Source organism: Nothobranchius furzeri, chromosome 10 (genome assembly GCF_043380555.1).
Source record: "Nothobranchius furzeri strain GRZ-AD chromosome 10, NfurGRZ-RIMD1, whole genome shotgun sequence".
Classification (NCBI taxonomy): domain Eukaryota; kingdom Metazoa; phylum Chordata; class Actinopteri; order Cyprinodontiformes; family Nothobranchiidae; genus Nothobranchius; species Nothobranchius furzeri.
The window spans coordinates 50,622,637-50,642,106 of record NC_091750.1 but is presented as its reverse complement, the minus strand read 5'-3'; the positions used below and the strand labels follow the sequence as shown (position 1 = coordinate 50,642,106).

Below are 19,470 nucleotides of genomic sequence, written 5' to 3'. Positions count from 1 at the left end.
GTGCGCATTCGAGAAGGGGATGAGTGGAAGACTGCTTTTAACACCCCAAATGGACATTATGAATACCTGGTCATGCCCTTTGGCCTCACCAACGCCCCTGCTGTTTTCCAGGCCCTCGTCAATGATGTTTTACGTGATATGGTGGGGAGGTTTGTGTTTGTTTACCTAGATGATGTCCTTGTGTTCTCTCCCGATCTGGACACCCACAGAAGACACGTCAGAGCAGTCATTCTCAGGTTGCTGCAAAACAACCTCTTTATAAAAGCAGAAAAATGTGAGTTTCACAAGGCCTCCATGTCATTCCTGGGATTCATACTCTCCCCCAATCAGATCTCCATGGACCCCACCAAGGTGACCGCTGTGGTTGACTGGCCCCCTCCGACAGACAGAAAGCAGCTCCAACGCTTCCTGGGGTTTGCTAATTTCTACCGGCGGTTCATCAAAGGTTACAGCAGGATCGCTGCACCTCTCCATGCCCTCACCTCTAACAAGGTCAGTTATGTGTGGACTGATTATGCTAACCGGGCATTTCTCAAACTCAAAGAACTGTTTACAACCGCTCCAGTTCTCCACTCCCCGGATCCTGCACGCCAGTTCATTGTAGAGGTGGATGCCTCAGCTGTTGGTGTAGGTGCCGTTTTGAGCCAGCGCAGCTCTGATAACAAGGTTCACCCATGTGCTTTCTTTTCTAAGACCCTATCTCCAGCTGAACGAAACTACGACGTGGGTGACCGGGAACTGTTGGCGGTTAAGCTCGCCCTGGAGGAGTGGAGGCATTGGCTTGAGGGGGCTATCACACCTTTTCTGGTCTGGACTGACCATAAAAACCTGGAGTATCTACAGACAGCCAAGCGTCTCAACCCCCGTCAAGCCAGGTGGGCCTTGTTTTTTAGCCGTTTCAACTTCCACTTGTCTTACAGACCTGGCACCAAGAATACCAAGCCAGATGCTCTATCTCGGATCATGGAACACCAGGTACCTGAACCCAACGCCTCCACGGACTCTACAGTCCTCCCCAAGGGGGTCCTGCTGGGCATCTCCCGCCTAGCTCTGGAGAACAAACTCAAGGAGACAGAACATCTCTACCCAGCACCTCCTCAGTGCCCGCCTGGTCGGATCTACGTTCCTGACCACCTACGGACAGAGGTATTGTTATTCTGTCACAGTTCTCGCCTTTTTTGTCACCCAGGCATTACCAGGACTATAAACGTGGTCAGAAGCAGATTCTGGTGGCCGGCGTTGGCCAAGGACTCCCGGGAGTTTGTCAGGGCCTGCCCCGACTGTGCCAAAGCAAAGGCCTCTCGTAGACCCCCTGCCGGTCTTCTACGACCTTTGCCCGTCCCACACCGGCCCTGGTCTCATCTGAGCATGGATTTCGTCACAGGCTTACCTCCATCTAACTCCTTTAGAGTTATCCTCACAGTCGTGGACCGTTTTTCCAAGATGGTCCATCTGGTCCCCCTCAAGAAACTCCCCACCGCATCTGACATGGCTGATATCTTGGCACGTGAGGTCTTCCGCCTCCATGGTCTTCCACAAGACATCGTCTCGGACAGAGGACCCCAGTTCGTGTCCAGGTTCTGGAAAGCTTTTTGTGCCCGGTTGGGGATTCAGGTGAGCCTCTCCTCTGGGTTTCATCCACAGACCGACGGACAGACGGAGAGACACAACCAAGAAATGGAAACCAAGCTACGCCTCTTGTGCCAGGACGACGCCACAACCTGGTCCCAGAACCTGCCTTGGGTGGAACACGCTATGAACTCTCTACCCACTACTGCGACAGGTGTGTCTCCCTTTTTCACTGTTTTTGGTTATCAACCCCCTGTGTTTTCCATTCAAGAGACCCTGGCCCACGTCCCCTCTGCCTATGCCGCCGCCCTCAGATGTCGCCGTGCCTGGTGGTCCGCTAGGCGCCGTCTCCTCCAAGCCTCTGCAGTATATGCCCGCTCGGCCAACAGGCGGCGCATTCCGGCTCCCGCATATAGGGTGGGTCAGAAGGTCTGGCTGTCGACGGCCGATATCCCGCTCAGGGTGGACTGCAGGAAGTTGGCTCCCCGTTTCATTGGTCCCTTCCCCATTTCCAAGGTCATCAACCCTGCTGCTGTTCGCCTCCGCCTTCCCAGGGCCCTTAGGGTCCACCCCTCTTTCCATGTGTCAAAGGTGAAACCTGTGGTGTACTCGTCTCTCGTGCCCTCCTCCGGGCCCCCTCCGCCCGCCCGGCTCCTTCCTGGTGGTCCGGTCTGGGCTGTGCGGCGGGTCCTCCGTTCCCGGCGCCGGGGCCGTGGGCTTCAATACCTGGTGGACTGGGCTGGTTTTGGTCCTGAGGAGCGGTCCTGGGTTCCCGCTCGCCGCTTCGTCGACCTCTCTCTCCTCCGGGACTCCCGCCGCTCCCGTCCTGGCCGGCCGGGTGGGCCGTCCGGTGCCGGCCCTTGTGGGGGGGATTCTGTCATGCCACCACTCCAGCCAGGCCCGGTTTCCCCAGCAACCACAACCAGCTCATCATCTACCTGATTCAAACCACCTGTCTCACATTAACTCATCAGCTCCACCTGCAACCACCTCTATATAACATCAGGAGAAACACCAAGCCAGTGCCAGATTTTTGAAAGCATTTGTTAGTAGATTATCCAGCATTCTAAAACCCTGCCTAAACCTCAAGTTCCTGACCTTGTTTCTGAACCTCGACCTTGCCACCTGCCTGCTCCCTGACTGGATTATCTCACAGTTTCTGATCTTCTGGACTCCTGACCTTGGATTTGTTACATGGACTCTGCCTCTGGATTTCCCCTCCTGACCAAGCCTTCTGCTACTGCCCTTCCTACAGACTGGTAACACTCCCCTGTGTGTTCTCAAATAAAAACTTTAAAGCGTCTTACTGTGTCTGGTGCTTTCACGGGTCCTCCAGCCCTGGTTGTTACAATTACTGTGCTTTTGTCAGTTTGGTGGGCAGGACATTACTGCAACTCAGCAAAACTAAGATGGGAACAGCTTGTTTGAAATGGCTTTTGGCATCAACTTTAGACTATTTAGACTTGGGCTTTTGTTTCAGTCAAGAGTAGATAGAGTTACTAGAGTCCATTAATTATAAAAAAGGACGTCTTTGCATCTTCTTCAGCAGAGTGTGGTGGACTGCCCCATTGACGGACATCCATGGGAATAAGTAGGTCATGTTGTTCTTTGTCCAATAGCAAGCAGAGACAGTGTGAAAGACAAGCGCAAATGAGCTTTGTCTACAGATCGTGGACAGACTAAATATCCACATGGCTTGCCAGGCTATGTCTTGATCCCAGCTAGAGCAAATCTTGAACCCATCCATCCATTTTCTTTCGCTTATCCGGAGTCGGGTCATGGGGGCAGCAGCTTAAGTCGAGAGGCCCAGCCACTTGGGCCAGCTTTTCCAGGGGAAAGGTGTTCCCTGACCAGGTGAGATTTCTTGGACCATTCATTTAAATTTAGTGTTGGTCTTTATTTAAACTTTCATATGATGGTCCATTTAACATTTGCACTAATGCTAAATATTTTACATGTAAGTGACACAGCCAACATTAGTAAGGTGCAACATTCTAGTGAAATAGAATTTTAGAAATGCTATGGGACAATGCATTTATTGTTCATACATTGCTACAGAAGACATCAACAGAGCTAAAATGTGTTTTCACTTGAGCTGTGTTGATAAATGACATCACAACATGATTGTAGTGATGATGGTAGTTTTTAAGATTAAAATAGGCAAACACCGTAGAATCTAAAACATACATTTCTGACACAGTTTGTGTCCGAGGTTTTGCCTTTAAAGTCCAACAACTTCAGGACAACATTTATATCCACTGAATAATCAATGTGTCAAAACATTTATCTATTAAAATATGCACTAATTTTGGTTTTTCGTTTATTTTTTAACAGGAATGGAAATGATTGCATAGATAATCTCATGCCTAAAGCATGTAATGAAACTGAAGATGGTAAATCTCAGATTTTACAAGCAAAATAAATGAAGCATTTAGGAAAGATTGCAGATACGGTTATGCATGACTGCTAAGCTGGGAAAGTGTTTTTTTTTCTTAGTCATTAATACCTGATTGTTGATGTTAGGATTAAAAATGTCATTAGTGAGAAATAATATGAAACACCTTTTGGTTATTCAAATGAAAACAACGTGGTTCACAATAAATTGGACTGAAAACTCAACAAAGTTGGCTTCTCACTGGCACTAAGTGGAACTTCATTCCAGTCTTCAGACATGGTTTGTGACTTTGGGAAGGTTGAAATTCCATTCAAATTTCCAACAAGGTGTCGATTTGTTTTCATATTTCAAGATATAGTTACCTGTAAGGCAAGGATCACTCCCAGGAAAGTGTACCGAGTTAGAAAACAATTATTTATGTCACCTAGAACATTCAGAATGAAGCAACTTTCACTCACAATTTACTGATACTAAGACTCTAAACCAGAAATTCTAATGAGGACATTAACTCATTCACTGCCAGCCATTTCCTGATCAGTAAAGCCCTTCGCTGCCAGCGTTTCTCAGCATGTTTACTGTTTGGGATAGATTAATTATGCCATTATTGGATCTAGAGGGGTTGAAGACCAACAGAACTCTAAGGCAGAGAGGAAATTATATCTGTCTGTAGCCAAAACAGTTTATATCTGAATCTGGTGCCCTTGAAGCCTGTGAGGCTGTGAAAATTCCCCCCTCAGAAAAAATGTGGAATTCTGCCGTCACTATGGAAATCCTATCTCCCTATCCCAGCCTGGGCAGGACTGTGACCGGTGAGGGCCGTGGAACCATAACTAGGAGTCAATGTGCCCTCTAACCCATTATCTCCCTCCCCTGTCCAAACAGAGGTGATGAGCGCTGCTCCATGCGGCTGCATGCACTGAAGTGAGGAGAGTCTGAACCCTACCTCCCCACCTAGTGGACAGTTATATTGTGTAATGTCTGAAGTCTGTGTGCATTTCTGTCTGAGGTGTTTTTTTGCATAGCAAAGCTACCCTCTCTGTCGAGGGTAACTCTGAAGTGCCTTTTTTCCCTCCCCCTGACTCTATCCCCATATAAACCCTCTTGATATATTAGGTAGCGCGACTTGGGTTGCGAATGGCCACAGTCACCAATTCTTGTCATGTGTCTATGTATGTATGTATGTATGTATGTATGTATGTATGTCTGATCTCAGAATTGTGTGTACTGAAACTCTAATTTCCCTCTGGTATGAATAAAGTATTTTTGAATTTGAATTGAATTAAATTTGAATTTTGAATTCCTGCTAGACACCACTGCAAATGTATTGTTTGAACAGCTGAACCACACATTTAACATTATGACTTTATAAACTATTCTGAATGGGTAAAATAATATAATTTCTGTCATACTTTGGAAGTCATTGTTACACTAAAAAATGTCATGCATTTTATTTCTGTATCATTTAAAAAGTTGGATAACACAGGAAGTAGCTGAGAATAAAAGGCTAGGGACTGCTGTCATTTATCACCACTTTGTAGTGTGAAAGGGAAAGAGTGCTTAGTGATAACACACCTGCTGGCTTGACCTGGTAGTGAAACTACATGGTCACAAAATGAACTTCATGCTAGCAAATCCATGAAGTGCAAACCAGTGTTGCTTTACTCTGCATTTTTGTGTTGGAAAATTTTTCATGATTTTTCAGGCAGCAACTGAAACTGGCCGTAGGAGACTAAACAAATTTTCACTTGATTATTTTTTTTTCCAAATCCTTTGCAATGGCTCAGATCTCTGTGTGTAGTGTTTTAGTCTTAAGAGTACCAGCTGTCTTCATAAATATGAAGAGCCTATTGCTAGCACACACAACTGTTGTTCAAAACATCAAAATTTAGCCCAGCATGCCAGAACCTGGAAATTAGTTTGATTGCAGGGTGCACATTTTGTCCCCTGCTTTCACTCTGACAAGAGTAATCACTAGTGCATCATTGTAAGATGTTTGTATTGAAGGACAGAAGAAGGGATATGTTCACGCCTCAGGGTAAAAGTAAATGTCTTCACTTTAAAAAACTTTACAAAAACAGCGAAAAAGTGATAAGTGATTTATATTATGCAGTACTTGGTAGGTATGCTTATACTGAACACTTGCTGACAGTCTTCGGACAAAATTAACTAAATAAGCTGCATGTTATCATGAGCTGAGACCAATTTGTTTCCAAGTTTATTCTCACTCACCATCTTTGCCAGCAGCAACAGGCTCTTTTTCTGCATTCACCGTTTGGTGACAACCCCAGTCTTATGTTTATAAAACTATTTTGCCATTACTGGAAATTGACAGAATGTTGTGTTGAAACAGATTTCCTTCTTAGCTGGCTGGGTGTTTTCCAGTTTTTCACCTTTTAAAAAAGCCAAAGAGGGACATAGTTAGTGTTTACAATATGTGAGCCAGCAGGGTTGACAAACACTGCTTTACCAGCATTTGTAATTCCACACTGGCTAGAAAAACGCACCAGAGCTGTCTGAAGAACTGAAGCCCGTTATGGGAGTGACCCAGAAGTTATTTCTTATTAAACTTCTTATAAAATTCATAGTTAGCATTTAGCAATGCTAACTATGAATTAGAAAAAAAATGTCAGCTCTAAAATATCTCAAGATGCTTTTAGATTACCCAACAAGTTGATATCATAGCAAAATGTATTTATCTACTTGTAAGAGGCTAACTTGAATATACCAGAGGAGGGTGCGGTTCCCTCACGCACCCACTAGTTTTATAGCTAAGATGTTTGTCCTAGCAAGACACCATAGCTAAGAGGGGTTCTGTGGCCGCACAAGCCGCCATATTCCTCAGTTTGTGTATTCTGCCTGTAAGGTAAGCAGCTTGCTGTATGGTCAGGACGCCGCTGTCGTCTACAGTGCCACCATTGCGCCTCAAAAACATAAAGAGAGCCGAGGATGACTAGGGGCAGACACAGAGAAGCTTGAAGAATACCTCGTGAAAAAAACTCTAAAAATATGAACGTTTAATTCCCCCGTGACTGGAGGAGTGAAAAGCTGCGCAGCAAGCATTTTATTTGTGGACGGAAATGACAGGAAACGTGGGTTTAGAGGTCGCGTGTGCATGAAGAGGTGGAGGAGAATGGGAGACAAATTTGTCTGTGTTAAAATGTCTCTTATGTACAAAAAAACACAATATAAACACGCTATCTTGAACCGGATACATGACAGGATACCACAGAACAGCGCTACGCCCTCTACTGTCCTGGCGGGGAATTGCTTTGCAACGCTCCCCAGGAGATGGAGAAGTATGAGATTAAAACATTTCCATCCATGCATGCGTGTCTCTCCCTTTTGAGGCTGACGGAGAACTGTAAATCCAGCTTGATACTCGCAGAGATCAAGCCTTTCCCCCAAAATTGTGGAATGACCTTCCACTGGAAATTAGATGTGCAACTTCACTTGGGGCTTTTAAAGCCAAACTGAAAGTGCATTACAATCTCACAACACCCCATTGGGCTGTTCTCACATGTTTTCACTGATTGTGTCAACTGGCCTTCCTTTGTTTATGTGCCTGGTTCTAGTTCTATCTGAATGCAGTGTTTCGCTGTATTAAGATTTTATCTAGGATTGTATTGTACTGGGACTCAACATAAACATGTCATACTTTTAAATTTTTATTATGATGTACCACTTTCTATTTTGATGCTTGTTGTTTTACATTGTTGTGTTCAGTGCTTTGGGCTGCCTTGACTGGCAGCGGGAAGGTGCTCTCCAAATAAATGATTGAATAAAATCCAGAACCAGGATTGGGAAACAAACCCTAAAGTTAACCAGCAGCAAGTGAAGCTGAAGGAGAAGCAGAGTGGCTTGGGTGTATGATGAGTTGGTTAGAACGTCACAATATTGCAACATTCTGGAAGGACTGGGTGATTCTTAGTGAACTCCCAAGTCATTATAATTCATGAACAAAAAAACTGTGTTTAAACAAAAGCCATAATTCAAACATGTCCGTTGCAGTCTACGGCTTCAACAGAGAGGAATCCTCCAGTTTCCTGTTTCTGCTTCATCCTTCTGGAAAGAAAACACGTTTGTTCAACCAATCGATATCTAAATTATTCTATAGTTTCCCACTGTTACATACAAATTTGAAATCACCACTACTGACACAATTTTCTTTCACATCCTGTTTGACCTGGAGAACTGATGCAGTTTTAGAAATATCTAACTAGATTAAGAGGTGAGTGCCACGTAGCTCTCTCATCCATGACAACCCGTCTGAAACACAGAAAGAGGCCATTTCTATGGAAATGCAATGTTTACACGCATGGTAGCAGTCTATTATCTGCAATTTTGAAAACGTTATGTGCACATTGCTTCCTGGGGTTTCTACCTCGTATTGCTCTTAGCATTTTTTCCCCATGCTTTCCTGTTTTTCTTGTCCGTGTACTCGTGCAGAGGAAAGACAAATGGTGTTAATGCTTTTGTGCCTGATTAAGCACAAACCCTTCCTCTCCTCTTCCACGTATGCAGTAGAGATGTCTCACTGGTGCTCCCCAAAAATCACTTCTTCTTTCCGAGGCTGAGTTGGGCCCTTTTCACCTTGAAAGCATTTCAATGGACTTGGAAGGATTGGGCTCTTTTCTCTCCACTCTTGCAAGGTATGTCAGGAGTTCAATAGTGTTTTTTGGAGCGTGAAGCTACAGAGAAAGTGATGTTTACATCGCAAAAGACTGAGGTGATATTAAAGCGTTGACAGCACTCATCTCCAAGAAAAATAAATGAAAAAAGTTTGTCACAATGAGAAAAATAAAAGCTTGAGATGTTCAGGTCTGATGTGTACACTCATTTAAACATGCCCCAGGAGGTTTGGTTCACATTTAAAGAACAGCTTTCATCCACACAAATACTCAGGAGAACCCAATTGGTTGAGATAATTTTTCCCATGAGACTTTTTTTGTGTGTGTGTGTCCACAACCAACCCTGTACAACATTTAAATAAAATAGAAAAACACAGAAAAGAAATGTTCATTTTAATGAGCTATCAAAAGTTGAAAATATCAATAAAGAATTGGACAGTTTATATATTTTGTGTATGATTGGTTTCCTCCTGAATATAAGTTGTCATGCTGTATAGACTTCTGCCTGAAGGAAATAGGGTGAACGGGAGTCTTGAGATACGAGGCTGCCGAGGGTCAATTTTGTTGCAAATCTAACCACTCAGTGTCTTCTTCTCATCCTCTGGACATGTTACATTTTAGCAATTGTGCAAACTGTCAGAGTCCAGTGTTCTCTACCATCCACCAGTAACTATTTTGTTGTTTAAGAATAAGTACTTTTATGTACAGTTACATGCATCTTATGGGAAAACTCAGAACTACAATGATTGATCACTATTATTACAATGTTATGAACCAAAACCAAATATTTGTGAGTACTTGCATTATGATAAACTAATTCAAGCAACTAAAGCCTGAATACTCCATACTCTCATATATATCGTATACTATATAACGTGTATATAAATCCACACTGTTTTCACTAAGCTGCTAGCGATTTGATAACATAGACATCCAGTCCGTACCAAAGCGACACAATTTTTAATTCATTTAATGATCCAATTAAAACCAGTGTGTATATGTTCCATTTGTGCTAATTAAATGCTCTATAAACTACACACTGGTGTGTAAACCAAACATGTAAATCTGACTCCCGTGGAGACCAGCTATAACAAAGGCCTTTGCCTTTTTTGATTTTTCTTATGATCCAAAAATAAACCTGAAAAAGTGAAAGAAGTTTAACACAAACCAGAAAAAAAATTGTTTTTATTGTAAACATTAAACAATCAGAAAATCAACCTTGTTTAAAAAGAGAAATAAATGTAAAAATAGATTACACCAGCTGCTACTGATTTGTGATTTTCCTTTATTTAGGAAGAGCAGTGGTTTGCACAGCTATGACCTCATCACGTCCACAAAATCCACATGTCCACGTGCAGACAAATCCCATCTAAAAGACTAAACACACAAAAAGAGACTCACAAGGTGAGTAAATGGACACCTTGTCACAGCTTATGAATTCTAAGATGCTTGGCCCCTTAATTCAAGGCTCTGCCACTGGGTTGAGCATCCCAAGATTTTGGACAGCGGTTTGGCACTTGCATACGCAGTTGGACTCAGTGGTCAGGACACATGTCTACTCTCCTCTCAGTTAAGCCAGCCATGCCTGGTGTTGAACACACTGTCACACACACACACACACCATCTGTTACCGCCAGCTCTCCTGGCTTGAACAAACATGGCTACGCGTAGGTAATGGTGCAGACAAAAATGGTGACCTTGACACTGTCTCCTGTGTGTGACCATGGCGAGATTGATGAGAGGCAGTAATCCTTTGATTTTGTTTGGTGTGACACGGACACCGCAATCCCTCGGAGCCTGGAAACCTGTCTATGAGTCGGTTGTTCTTAGCCTTTCTTGTCTTATTGAACTTTCAAGCTAAAAACATAATTACCAAAATTGGCTGTTTCAACAGTAAAACTTGGCAAAAAGTGACAAAAAAATTAGCATGAATGAAAATCGCTTTAGAATGCTGGACTTAATCATATCGTCCTCTTTTCCCTGCAGATGTATTTATTTATTTGTGACTTTCAAAGAATTTTCAAAAACATTTCTAATGACCATTTGTAATTCTAGCATTATTCAGTCATAAGAATAATAACAGTGACATATTCAGAATGTGCTGGTGACTGCCCCCCAAGACCCTTACTGAAAGAAGTTGTTTATTTCTAGTTTTGGTACCTAAACATGGATTAGCTGTATTGTGTTATTTTTTTTCTTCCAAAACATATTTCAGAAAAATTCTGAACATTTCTTCTGTTGTGAAACCTGTACCATATAACCTCTGCTACGTCTGTATGAAGCCATCTACTGCCTTAATGGGTCCAGTCGGTTATTATTATTCTGAGAAATCCATTTATTACCTTTTTCTTGCACATTTGACAGGATTTGAAATTGAATGATGTCAAATTCAGTGCAATACTAGAATAAAGTAATTGGCATTAAAATTATGCTGCAATTCCTAAGGGAAGGAATTTTTTTGTCCAGATCTCCTTTAAAGAAGTCTTCGTAGCTACATTATTTATTTCTAAAAGATGATTTATTTTAAAGGTTTTGGACAACGAATATACTTTGATGTTGGATAGTCTCACAGAACATTGGAAGGAACAAAGTTTAATTATGAACCTGACAGATGAGACAATAGGTGATCTGTCATTTTCCACATTTTTGCTGACAACTATTTTGTATATATATATATATATATACGATGATCATGGAAGGAAAACGCATACATGCCGAGAACACCGTCTGTGCAGAGTATGGACTGGAAGCTCCAGGGTCAAAGTGGGAAACACCTAGCCTAGTGAACTAGACCAAGTTCTTGCTTTGCAAAGTTTGGTCTAGGAACGCTCCACTGGAACCTCTGCAGCCCCTAACAGCATTCTGGCTGGCCAATCACAGCTCTCGAGAGGGGTTTCAAACACATAAAGAGCTATGATTGGTCCATAATGGTGGGCCAATCATAGTGCACTATCTGCTTAGTGAACAAATCACAGAGCTTTATCCGCTTTGTGGGCCAATCAGGGCACTCTATATGCCTGGTGGGTGGGATGATGCAACAGAGTGAAACAAGATGGTGACAGATGGCGTTTGAAACGGCTTTTACATAACTTTTGGACTATTAGAACTTGGGCTACATTAGAATCAGGAGCAGATAGATGTATTTAAGTGCTTTTTTATAGAAAAAATGATGTGTTTTCTCCTTCTTCAACTGTGGACCACCTCATTTACCGATGGCTGTTGCGGTGTGTATGTCACATTCATTGTCCAGTAGCATGCGGAGATCATTTGAAAGACTATGGTAGAACCCGCCCCACAACCGAGAGCCGTCAATGGAGCGTTGCCAGATTTATTTAGTCTGGCTTGCCAGGCTAGGAAACACCCCCTAAGCTAATTGAAATTGAGAGAGCCAAGATCCTGTGGGACTTCTAGATTCAGACCAACAAAATGGTGATGGTGAACCAACCAGACATTGTAATGGTGGACAAACAACAGAGGATAGCTGTTGTAGTTGATGCGGCAAAACCAAGTGATGGCAATATCAGGAAAAAGGAACATGAGAAATTAGAGTACCGGGCTTCAAAGAAGAACTTGAGAAAAGCCTGGAGAGTGAAGACAAGGTGCCCATGGTTATTGGGACACTCGGAGCAGTAACCCCCCAAATTGGAGGAGTGGCTAAAGCAGATCCCATATAACATCAAACATTTCAGTCCAGATAAGTGCAGATCTAGGAACAGCTAAGATACTGCAGAACCCGTAACCCTCTGGAGGCAGGCGTTGCAAATTTGCAACGTTAAAACCTACCTACCTGGTTACTCAACCTACATATTTCATGAGCATTTTTTAACTCAGAAGAACCCCTGAAGGACTAGTTGTTCGTCCCATTATCAAAACTTATTTTGAGACTGAGAGGGTTAAGGTCCCAGGCCTCTGGTAGAGGACCTGAGCTTGGGATGATGAGATCACCCGCAAAGGGAGAGATGGGAATAATCTCCCATGATATGTTTAGCTCTTAAATAAATAAATAAAATAATTAAATAAATAAATAAAATATTAGTGTGTAAAAATATAAAGCGGCAGTTTTTTAAATGAAAAATAGTGGTATACATTTCAGAAATCAAAGTTTGTGAAAGTGAATTTCATGCATCCCTCCCCCATAAAGAAATTTTAGGTGTTTCAGGAGAGTTTTAGGGCACTGTCAAGCTGGCCATGCCCACCCATCCCCCAGTTCAGGCTGCTATAAGTTGAAAGAGTCTGATATCCGGGAGGGACTTTGATTAGAGCTACTGCTCCTCCAGCTGCAGCTCTCTCATGTTTGTGAAAGGTGGTTCTTTTCTACTTTCCCCATTTGTGACATCACAAAAGGTTTGAAAACGGTTAATTTTACGCACATGATATTTTAAACCAAACACCGAAAGAAAGGGATTGACTTTTTTCACATTTGGATTGTTTCTAGAGGTGGCAGAGACCCTCATGCAGCATACATTGAGCAAAAGTTTAATTTTATTTAATATAAGGTAACACACCTCAACATATCTGTAGGCCAGCATCCATTTAAAGCTTTTCCTATTCAGACGAAACTTATGGGGCCAGAAAAGGTCAATAAAATGTTTCCATCAACCAGTCTTGAAATCTTGAATTTACTCTGTCAGATACACAAGATTCATCCAAATCACGTGCCTGCTCACTTTGCTCATTTAGTCATTTTACTCATTATCTGCAATTATTATTCGATCTGCTGCTGTCAGTGCAGCGCCAAAAATGGTTTAATTGAACCCGTTGGATCAATAGCACCTGCTATCTGGCTCTCATCTCAGTGTGGGGCTCTGTATTTATAATGCCATTGACTATTGAGCAGAATTGGCTCTGAAGCAGGATACGCACCTGAGACAGGGGGAGGAGTGAAGAGTCATTTCTTTACAGCTTTCTGTTTTTATTTGCGTTTTCAGCCATAAGCATAAAACATATGGTAGCAAAAACAAAGGGGTTTAAGTAAATTGCTTTAGTCTATGCCTTGATGATGTCTAGGGAAATTAGATGTTTCAGCCCTTTGAGGAACACATGGAGGACCATTTGTGTTGGTTTTCTAAATGTGTAAAATCAGATTAACGTAAAGGAAAACAAAGCTGATTAAAATAAGAAAATAAAAACAGCAGCCAAATGATTCCACCCCATTTCCCATTATTCAGACTGCCACTCGGATTTAGTGCGGAGATCTGGTGTGTGTGTGTGTGTGTGTGTGTGTGTGTGTGTGTGTGTGTGTGTGTGTGTGTGTGTGTGTGTGTGTGTGTGTGTCATAAACCGGTGGGGTTAGTTTCTCCCAGGGCAGCGGAGTGGATAGGAGGGGCTGCGCTGCGCTGCACCGTGCAGCCACTCACCTCTGACTGAATCCCATTTCCACCTTTCATCCTCCAGCTTGTCCCGCGCCAGGATGGATCCGAGTGGGTGCGCTCGGACCCGGTGAGGTGTCAAGAGGAATGCGGTGGGACGGCGTAGCGCGGTCTGGGCGTCGGTGATGTTTGATGTGGTGACTGTGGAAACTGCCAACTCGTCGGAGAGTCGACAGCTCACTGGTGCGCTCTTGGAGAGGAGGAACGAACGTGTGGATGGGAGCGATTCCCCTGCAAAAACCGCTCCTTTGGCTGTTTTGGTCCAACGCGTTGAGGCGATAATTGTTTACGAGGGAATCGGGACTGATTGATCAACTGATTGCTTCATTCTGACTGTGGACGATTCATGCGCTGATAGCACATACGAGGCCAATATGCCACAATGGGTCCTCTACTCTTTTTATCTCTCTGTGGACTTCTGCACACCCGCACCGACGGTAAGTTCATAACTGCATTATATTCTCTATTACATTTGTCAAACGGCTCGCCCAATAGATGAACCAATAGATTGCGACGGGCATGCTTCCCATTTCCTCAGAAATATTTGATTCTAATGGTTTAGTTCTCTGAGTTGTTGTGATGTAGATTGCTGTAGGCCAACTCTATAATGGCTCCTTTAGACATAAGTTGCTCATTTATTAATGAGGGTTGCTCCAACATGTCTGGTGAAAATTAAATCATATGACATTTGAACAAATTAAAGGTGTTCTCGGCAGCAACATCACTAAAATGCAACTTTTAAAACGTGTTTCTTTACTATTGTGTGGAAGAAAAATACTTTAGTCCATATAAATGCATGGCTGTGATTCTGTTGATGCTCATTGATGTGCACCTCATACATATGATCCTGACTCATCATTTTGAAACTTTTCTCTCTATCGGGATCTAGTAAAGATATAGTCGAATTTTAACATTTCTAAGCACACTGGTTTTTTTTTACACACATTTTGTTTTATTTCAACTCCACAACAAATGTTCAGCTCACATTGTTGCTAGTTGTTACTTTTATTTTTAAAATAAAGTAAAAAACCAAGTTATTTTTTGTTTTGTTTTTCTGATGTAATGGAGTGCTGACTGATTTGGAAGGTTGATGCATCTTGGTTTGGATTGTTGTTTAGCTTTGTTTCTTGTGTTTTTATCCCAAGGTTGTTCATTTAAGGGTTAAAACAATGGCAATTACTCACGGTTATAGCATGTGTATCTTTATAATCCATAACCAGTCAGATTTTTTATGAAGCATTTGCTAGAAGTAAGTTATCCTCCTCTGATTGACTGCATTGGCCAAAGGGAACATAAACTCTGATGTGTTAGAAGGAATAATGAGGGGAGCAGTGAGCACATTCATGTTTCTGAAACTGTGCACTCCTTTACTGTGTGTACTTGCTATCAGTCTCAAGTTATAATTTGTCTTTGGAAAATGGTTTTGTACTTTGACATTTCAGCCTTGCAGTGCACAGACAATGCTTGAATGGCAAGTGCCCTTTGCTTGACAGCCGAATTAATCTTTCAGTTAGAAACTCAAACTGAGTTCTGAGGTTCAATGCTAGGACGATGACACCTTAAATTGATTTTATCTGTGCAAACCTCACTTATAAGGCCTAAACAGTCCACTTTCTCCTGTAAGGTCTTGGTTTTCTGCTTCAGCACCACGGATAGTTCCCCACAAACAAGCTTGCAACAGAGGTCTTCTGCATGCATACTTCTTTATTTGATGAGTATTTTGCCAAATCACCATTGTACGTGGATTCACAAAACACCAGCAAATTAAAGCATTATTCAGCCACATATATTTTAAGGAGTTAAATGTCTGGTCTGTGTTCATTTGCATTCAGGGTCACTAGGGCACAAAGAATATGAATTGTACAGAAAGCAGACAAATTCCCTAAACGGTTTGCCAGTCCATCACTGGGCTAAAAGAGTGACAGGACCTCACAGAACTCCAACAACCGCTGCCCCGATGTGCCACCCACATCCTGAACGAGCTCATTTAAATTCTGTCGTCTGACTGCTCCGTTCCGAGAAGCCCCCAGTGCAGACAACCAATTAGACGGAGTTAGCATTCTGTAAACTCTGTGTTTGTTTGTGTTTTTTTTATGGATTCACACAAATGAGCAAGATACACAGATTTAAAAGCCTCTTTGAAACACAATGTATCACCACGATTCAGTTAATGGAACACTTTTTGTCAACAAACCTCTTAACATTACAGACGTCACATCAATTTCCATCCACATTTGTGTGTTTATTTCTGTTCCTCTGCAGCTGTGTGTTTATTAGCCGTCCGCCAAGCTTGAGCCACCATGCAACAGTACTTCTGTATTCCTAGTTCATTTTTATTGTATTTAATAAAATGCAACTTGAGCAGCTCAGACATCACACTCTCGGTTGTGTGCATGCACACAACACAAGACAATGACCTTTTAACACAGATTTTCTAATGTGCTTCTGCACCATGAAGCAGAAGAGTTGGGATGCAGACATCAGTAACAAAAATGGTCTCTACATTCTTGTCTAATTTGGAAAGAAGCATTTAGGATTCTTTTTGCTTAGCAATAAAAATAACTAAACGTGCATGATGTTACAAGACACGAGTAAACTTTGGTTATCACAGATGTCACAGCGAGAAACTTGATACAGCCTCTGAGACAACATGTTAGATGATATCAGCGCCTGATGGAACGTGCTAATGAAAAAAAGCTAATGAGACGTAATAACTTTCCAGCTCCTGCCTTTGAAAGCAAATACCTGAGTGGAGTAATGCAGCCACTTTCAAGCAGGGACTCCAAAACAAATCACGTTTCCTTTCAGTGGCTGTAATGAAGTCATCTTCAGTTTTATTCTAACAATCAAATTCACAAATTTGGATAGAATTAACTTTTTGTCTAATAGATGGCTTCGACAGATGAGAGTAATTAACTGTATTTGCTTCATGTGCATAAAGGTACACCTTCAAGTGGAAAAGTTGTGGTTATGAAATATATTTTGTAGTTTTTTTCTGTTCAGCTCATCACTTTCTAAACGAATATAAATTTAGTTTTCAGCATTTGTTTTATTTTCACTTTATGCCCTTTATAAAATTGAGGCTCGGGCAATAAAAACTTGGTTAGGTAAAAGCAATGTTAAGTAAAAAACGAATGTTAAGGGAGACGAACCCCCTCACTGCAAATACACTTAACACACAAATAAATAAATTGTATCCTCTTCACAATTCTTAATTTAGATTTTTACTAAGACAATGCTAATTATTACAGATCAAAGGTATCAGCATTCTTAATTTGAAGGAAAAAAATGCAAACATCTGCATTATGATAGTATTTAAATGTAATGTGTCTTGTCCATCTCAACAAGCAGAAAGCACCCTTATATGAAGCAGAACTATGGTTTATACAGATAAAGTTGTAATTTCTAATTGTGCAGCCACGTCAAGTAAAATTATGGTGACAAAAATGTTGGCTTACCTCCAGTCCACACCAGGAGCATCTACAGCGCATTACGACAGTCTTGGCTTCAACTGGAAGCCATCACAGTGTGTGGTGTGGTTCACACCGACTACAGAGCGGAACAGTTCAGACGTGTCCAAGAAGTGTCGCGTCTTGTTGCTAAAGTTAGGACTGGGTTCTATTTTTCCTGCAACATGCTTCAAACATGTGCCGAGCTCTGTAGTTAACATTGGGCTGGACAGGAGATCACACACAGCATTGGTGTATAGTTTCAAAACAAAATAAATTGCAGAGTTACGATTCCTTAACTGAATAAACATTGCATATTTACTCGTGATCGAATGGCTTATTATCTCCATGAATTTGTTGAGGAAAGCAAAAATGTGTTTTTCAGGATGATCGAGGCTTTTATTCTGGCAGTAAAGAATTACAACGTTATACATAACACCACACTTCTGCTTTACAAAGACAACACCAACAGCGAGAAGATATTGACCAAAAAAATCAACGAATGCTGAGTTTAGTATAGTCATAACATAAAAATAAGTTATTTTAAAGCACACAGCATCATTTTCCCATGATTTTGTGAGTCCAACTACACGTACTGTGGTGAGGCACTGCATCCGTGTTGCAAGCAAACCGGGCCGCTGCTGCAACACGCCTCAGTTTGGATTCGGGGTTATTCAGGTTTCCTTATTTTGACAACTGTCATGCTGAAAGATGCATCCAGTCTGAAAAAAAAAAGCATTGTGGTAGTTCAGTAACTACTTTGCACATAAACGCCATCTAGTGATGATGTCATCTGCAAGTTACAACCAGGTCCTGGTGGAAAAAACAAACAAAAACAACCACCCAAAACCACTTGTTAGATAATTACAACAAAGCCTTTCAGCTGGTTAAACATCAATTCTTGCTTTATATTAGACTGTTTCATTTCTCCAGTGTCTATCATCATAAATAGAATGACACTCACTTTGTCAGGATTTACAGTAAAAATGGGTTAGACATTTTTTTTTCCTTTTTTTCCTTTAGGGTCCCGTCTTCGCCAGGAAGATTTCCCCCCTCGCATTCTTGAGCACCCTTCTGACCTTGTTGTGTCCAAAGGAGAACCAGCCACGCTCAACTGCAAAGCCGAAGGCCGTCCAACACCCACAGTGGAATGGTACAAAGACGGGGAGCGTGTTGAGACGGATCGGGAGAACCCTCGCTCCCACCGAATGCTTCTCCCCAGCGGGTCCCTCTTCTTCCTGCGTATTGTGCACGGGCGTCGCAGCAGGCCAGATGATGGCATCTATGTGTGCATCGCACGAAACTATCTGGGAGAGGCAGTAAGTCGGAATGCATCTCTGGAAGTTGCACGTAAGTCTGACTTTGAATCCTGTTCTTTGTGTCACAATGGTCATGGTCAATAAAATCTCAGTGCTGCATGATGGAAAAACGGCTCCACATGATGTGTCAAGGTCAGTCACCTTTCTTAGGGTGTACGAAAATGTGCAAATGCTGAATTTGAAAAAATGGTATGGTTCATGTTTAATCAGGTGTAACATTTTGGGGCATTTGTGCTACAGCATCCATAAACAATGTCATCTGTCATGATATGCACGGCTTCACCTTTCAGCTGAACCCAAAAGAGTGCATACGGGTGTGTTGTATGCTCAGCACGTTTGCGCATATGTGTGCGAATATGTTTTGCAGACTGCTGGTGAGACCTGTTTGGATGACCTGCTTGAGTAATGTATGGACAGAGCCGTGAACTGCTCCGGGGAGGATTAAGGAAGGGGGCAGGATTTTAACCCAGCTAACTCCTTTTCACACTGTTTTGGTTTGGAAAGATGCAGCCAGCTCCCAGCCAGATCTCTCCCTGTGTGGGAGAGAGGCGCTCTGGGCTATTCACATTTCCATTATGTGCTAAACTGAGCTGATTTCTTGCCATGAACAAGATGCACACACGCTCGGACGCACACACTGATATACATGCATGCACACACGCTTAAAACACACACTTTTGTTTTCTGCTTTCACAGACAGGGAATTCAATGCAAACTGCCTTTTGTGGATTGCTTTTGAGT

The 19,470-nt window shown here is 42.3% G+C and overlaps 1 protein-coding gene across 1 annotated transcript in view; it reads left to right on the top strand.

The window, feature by feature from the left end:
• Positions 1-13,859: 13,859 nt before the first annotated feature.
• The window catches only part of LOC107386600 (roundabout homolog 2), a 128,240-nt gene continuing 122,629 nt past the window's right edge, over positions 13,860-19,470 (top strand). Inside the window, exons 1-2 of the mRNA XM_015961121.3 lie at positions 13,860-14,398; positions 18,434-18,760. Coding sequence (XP_015816607.3) covers positions 14,344-14,398; positions 18,434-18,760 — 382 coding nt within the window. The 5' untranslated portion in view covers positions 13,860-14,343. The remainder of the gene's footprint in view (positions 14,399-18,433; positions 18,761-19,470) is intronic.